The sequence below is a fragment of the Hyposmocoma kahamanoa genome, unplaced genomic scaffold (genome assembly GCF_003589595.1).
Source record: "Hyposmocoma kahamanoa isolate Upper Pololo Valley unplaced genomic scaffold, ASM358959v1 116, whole genome shotgun sequence".
Classification (NCBI taxonomy): Eukaryota; Metazoa; Arthropoda; class Insecta; order Lepidoptera; family Cosmopterigidae; genus Hyposmocoma; species Hyposmocoma kahamanoa.
In genome coordinates this window covers 4823320-4829319 of record NW_020653391.1, presented here as the reverse complement: position 1 = coordinate 4829319, position 6000 = coordinate 4823320, and the positions used below count along the sequence as shown (strand labels likewise).

The 6000-nt window shown below is 35.5% G+C and overlaps 1 protein-coding gene across 3 annotated transcripts in view; it reads right to left on the bottom strand.

Moving 5' to 3' along the window:
• Positions 1 to 6000, bottom strand: part of LOC113239806 (TLD domain-containing protein 1) — a 41827-nt gene that overhangs the window by 22103 nt on the left and 13724 nt on the right. For all 3 annotated transcript variants that reach the window (XM_026476943.1, XM_026476945.1, XM_026476944.1), the window contains exon 2: positions 1145 to 1280. In XM_026476943.1, the coding sequence (XP_026332728.1) occupies positions 1145 to 1280 (136 nt within the window). The remainder of the gene's footprint in view (positions 1 to 1144; positions 1281 to 6000) is intronic.

Genomic DNA, 6000 nt, shown 5'->3' with positions numbered 1-6000 from the left:
AACATAACATAACATAACATAACATAACATAACATAACATAACATAATATAATATAATATAATATAATATAATATAATAATTAAATAAAATTTTAGTATTTCTAAACCTAAAGTATTCATTTATTAATTCTTTCAAGATATGTGATGTGCCCAAACCGCATGTACTCAACGCCAATTTAAGATAGCAATACATAGGCCATCTCTAAGTGTTAGGACTACGTACCACAGCACTGGCTTCAAGCAATTTTCATAGTCAAAGAAAGCCATCATTTATAATCCAATAACCATGTCTAATGCCGATATCACATACTCATCCATAATACTACTAAAGAACGCTGAAGCGTGAAACACACTGACAGCGGGTGCGGGTCGGGCGCGTGTCGGGTCAAGAGCACTATGAGTACCAGAGCAAAGGAATTCATTTTGAGGCATTAACCGGAACACTCTGAACAGAACCATTATATCGTCGTTTTTTTGTAGAAAAGCAGGAAAATATTTTACGTCTTGTTTTAAATTCAATTTTAAAACTTAAACTTAATTAAAACCAAAACTGAATTTTAAAACAGGACGTAAATATTTTAAAACAGTCGTTTAAAACCTAAAACAGGCTTGTTGACTTTTTTTCGAAATGTCATTTATTGGTATCAATGTGTAATTCCCGTAATGCAAAAATCTTATCTCATCGCGTCGTTTGGCGAATTATTGTATTATCCCAGAATTAATATGCAAAATCTTATCACGTCGAGTCGAACGACAAATTCTAATATTTACCAATGTATTTACCCCAGTATCATTTCTGTAATTACCTAATGTAAAATCTTATCACGGCATCGAATCAATCAACTAATTTTACGTATTTCTCCAGCATCGGTATTTTATTTACCTTAGTGTAAAATTTTATCACGTCGAGTCGAACGACGAATTCTTATATTTGCCCCAGTACCAATATTGTAATTACCTAAACGTAAAATTTTATTACGTCGTCGAGTCGATCGACGAATTCGACCTGCACTTTCAATAAACCTCGGTGGGAGTGGAACTGATTCAAATATATTTAGTGGATTTTAAGGGCAAATAAATATTTGGGCTTTGGTATAAGTGAAAATTTTGTTATCAAGTTTTAAAGTATCCACACGAGTCTCACCTCTTACATTATAAACGTAGAGTTCGGCGAATCTGTTGAAATCGCAGGACTGGCCTTTGGTGCCCCCGGGCTGGCCGAACAGGTAGTTCGTTAGGAACTGAGACAGCCGAGGATCTATTTGTGGTCCCCATAATTTCTGGAAAACGAAGTAAAATAATTTACTGTGAGACCATGTTATAACATAGACCCATTTGTTCGTAACAAATAACGTTGATAACTGCAATGCTCCTAACTTGTCTAACAAAGGGCCTGCGCACAAGGACTGGAAGGCAGAGGACATAAAGTTTATCAATTTATATTGTATGCTATACCAATTGAAATAAGGTATAAATTTCAGTGCTCTGAGACCGATTTCGGAGCGTCGCGACGCATTTCTCTCTGCGGCATTGAAGTCCACACTAAAGGATGGCAGAGGCAGGAGGCGCCGGTGTCCGCCAGAATGCGTCGGGGACTTTTGGACTGTGGAACAGAATCGCGACATTCCTCTATTTAACTGCCTCCGTGGCCGAACGGTTACCATGCCGGACTGCCACGCAGAGGTCCCAGGTTCGATTCACGGGCCGGGAGAAATATTTGTATGGCACACATTTATTTCTCTCGTGAGTTTGGGTGTAATTTGTGGTTGTCTGTGTGCGTCCATGGCACCCGCGACACAGGGCTTCCCTAATGCGGGGCTATGATGAATGTGTGCGTTATTATTATTATTCCAACAGATTCTGCAATACGCTGGCGGACATATATCCCTATGGATACATTCCAGTTTCTTATCACGATACCAGTCGTGCCTCCGGTGTTAAGCGACACGCCTGTCCACTGAGACATAAGTTGACAAGTCCCATGTTATAGGCACATATTTCGCCAGTACCCTTCAAAACCGGAACGCAGTAATGCTCACATTATTGCTTCGCGGCAGAAATGGTTGTAGTAAGGTGGCAGTACTTCCCTGGACGAACTCTTTCACAAGGAGCTCGACTGTTACAAAAAACTAAAACTGCATTGTCGCTAGTGGAGCAGAACCAAATTTGAGCAACCAGTGGCATATCGGCGGACGCCGCGACTATCTCGACGTATAAGGGTTATATAAATAAATTTTAACACTCATCCTCTCATTTCAAAACACGTGGTGAAGTGACATAAAGGCAAACCAGAGCTAAAATCATTAATATTCATACCAACCTCGTTGCCATAAATTAATTTATGAGAATAACTGCTTCAATATGTGCATAATGACCTTTTAGTTTACCTACCTACCTACTACTACCTACCTACAGACCTATGTTTAAATCACAATTGATAAAATGGCTTATGATACATTGATTCTATAGTAATAAAGAACATTTAGAATTTACAAATACTAATTTATATTTGAAATGCAATTAATTTTGGAGGCCAAAACGTTTCATTAAACGTTTAATTAAATTAACAACTGCTTGCAGGTTGAATACATTATATGTAATTTTACTTAAGATCTGTATAATGACTGAAAGAATACAGTAATAATGGTGATGTCCCTCATCAGTGTGCGCTGGCGGGCATAAAATTCTCTTCAACGCTCACCCCTGTCGTCAGTTTGCGCTAACCCTAACACTATCAAATCATCTATTTTTAACTACCATCCGTAAAACATCTTCAGTGGTGATTGCTACGGTATACAGTATAACCGCTAATTCGTAATGCTTGTGTGGTGATGAACCTAGTTTTTTTGTTTTTATACTCTTGTAACCTACTCCTAATACAGTCCATATTGCGAAACTATACATTAAAAATTATTACCCAATAAAAGCACGCAATAATTTTAGAACGTAAAAAACAATTTTAAGTAGCTATTAAACCCATTAGAGATTTCGTGAAAACTCCGTAAAGGTAAACACAAATTTTGAGATTTAACCTCCAATAAAAAATACAATGGGAAAAGCGCTACACGCGCATTGTGTACATTAAAATGTACTAAACATGCTGCAGGCATAAGCTAGCATGTCCTCAGTTTTGTATGAAAAATGTATTTTCCTATATAATCTGTCTTTTTGAAGATGGAGTAAAATGACTTTTGCAGGGTATAGTTACATAGTTTTTGTCGATAATTTTATCGATAGATAGTGAACGTAGGTAAAACTTTGCCAAAAATGTCTCAATTTTGAAAGTTGCGATGATTGTATTATTTATTCTTACAGTTGGTCTATTAGTATCGTAATCAATTTTTAAACATACATTTTAATAACGGCAAGCGGATTTGATTATGTAAGTATATTAAATTCAAATGAAAAACTTAAAAATATATCTCTCTCTAAATATATCTCCTATTTGTATTTTTTATATACATACTGCTAAATTAGTGTGTGTATGCATGAATTAAAAAAACTGCCCAGCAGTTGGATAAATAATGGGCCGATGATGATGCGGATGAAACAAACCTGCCTATTTATTTTCTAAGCATAACTAACAGTCGATAGTCGATGTAATTAATATTTATCGACTGCAATCACTAGATGCTTGTAAGAGGGCAACACTTTTGCGCAATGAACTGTCAGTTTAGTCCATCCTTAAAAAAAGATGGTCATATAGATTACATAGCAGTAATTTTCACAATAATTAAATTTAATTTATGGTCGTATGAATCCAATTCTAATAATTTCAAATTCAAATTGTTTATTAATCTAATGTGACAAATAATTTATGAATGTTGTGTACTCCTTAATGGGATATGTATTAGAAATGAAAATGATTATTTAAGTATTTTAGAAATGTGTAATACGTATTCCGTGGATGTACCTTCTTAAATAAATAAATAAAAATTTGAAGGCGATATGTTCATTAATTTTTACTGGGGTTTTACGTGTTCATAAGAATAATATTGTCTGGGTCTGAATTGCTTCAATGCACATTTTGATGTACATGGAACCTTAGTAGAGTAAAATTATACCTAGCTGTAGAACTTGAGCCAGAAAAAAATGTTATCAAAAATTTATATTAAATTTGCCGTCTTCGCTGTGAACAATGTCAAAAATCGAAATAAACGATTACAATAAAAAAAAATTGAATAAAGTTATTTAGTGTATAAATATAATGCTTGTTAATTGCAATATACAATGCTGCGTTCAATGACTGGCATTCTGATGTGGGGTAGCAAAACAGCTAGGCTCACCCGAGTAGGCGAATGTCGTCACTCCTTGGGTGCCAGAGGATGGAAGATGCTGAGAAGGCATTGGCGGGGCAAGTTTCAGAAGGGTGGTGGGAAATCGCCAAAGACAGGGAGCAGTGTAGGATATTGGAGGAGACCTTTGTCCAGCAGTGGGACACAATAGGTTAATAAAAAAAAGTTAATTGCAATGAGTTGTATGTGATTTTGCGTAACATTTAAAAACCCGCAACCAAACTGGTTCAAAATGTAACAGTCGCTGTTGCCAAAAGTTCTCCAAAATAAAAATTCTTATTTCCTAAAATTCTCCTCAAGTGACTTTCATCATCCTTTCCCAGGTCTCTTCATTTATCACTAACAATATTAATTTCAAACATTTAGATCGAGACAACCTGCAAGAGCTAAACGGGTCACTAGTGTTAAGAAGATTTATTTAATTAAATCACACTTATGAACAAAATAACAAACTTCTTCCAGTTAGTGGGAACGTTATCTGTCAAACTGAAAAAGATAGTGCGGGACACGGACTATCGATTCGAAACGTCAATTGCGCCACCCGCATAGTTCAGTCGAGCTTCTTTATCACTACTATGGATTTTGTCATCCAATTACACAGAAGTTATGTTTCGTTATAGTTTTAAATCTCGAAAATGGCAAAATTTAAATATCAACCAGAATCTTATTACAAGAGCGTATATATATTACCCCTTAAATGAATTGGTGACTTTGTGAAGACGATTGTGAAGAACAGCCAGTTTATTTTTAACCGACTTCAAAAAAAGGAGGAGGTCTGCATTTTTTTTTTGTATGTATGTTACGCGTAACTCCGGCCGGCATTTGTAAAACGATTTTGATAATACTTTTTTTGTTGGAAAGAGCAGTGATCCCATTTAAATTTGAAGACAATATTCCACCTCTAACGGTGTATTTCCACTGGCGAGGCGAGACGAGACGAGGCGAGACGATTTTTAAAACTTGTATGGCAAAATACCAATTCTCTCCTCGCGCATCTTCGGTGGAAATGGTCGGTATTGACGAGGATGGGCGAGATGAGTTTTGAAATGTTTGTTGATGTAACAGTGAACCGTATTGCTGCCTCCTTTTTATTAACTCTGCAACGGAAACACGATTCACGATGCCTCGTACGATATCGCGCGGGCTCTCGCGTGCTCGTGCGAGATTGTAGGATACAGTCGCATGCATTGAAATGTGAACGTTCACACATTTTCGAAATTATGTAAATATTAGATATTTCAAAAAATGTACCTTGTGCTGTTTTCAAAAATATGTAATCACGACACCATTTTAAAAAAGGTATCCTGTCCTGGTGTCATACATGTATCCAAATCATTTTCGTAAATATTTATACAACGCATGTTATATATTTATAATTGCATTAAAATGTACACGATTAGGATTGTGATTTTATCATAATTATGTAACCACTTTTAAAACATTGCATCGTTTTCAATACAAAATACAGTTGCAATATAACGTAAACATACCAGCGCCAGTTATAATTTTTTTGATGTGTATTTTGTTAGTTCGTAATATTTGAACTGGGATAAAAGATTATATGAAAAAAAGTTATTTTCGAAACAGTTCCTTTTATATTTATTTATTTGTTTATTTTATCTTAGAGGGTACAAACAGCTTATATTACGACATGATTATTTCTTTTTACAGTATCTTCATCTGATTCTTCTTCCGTTAACATATT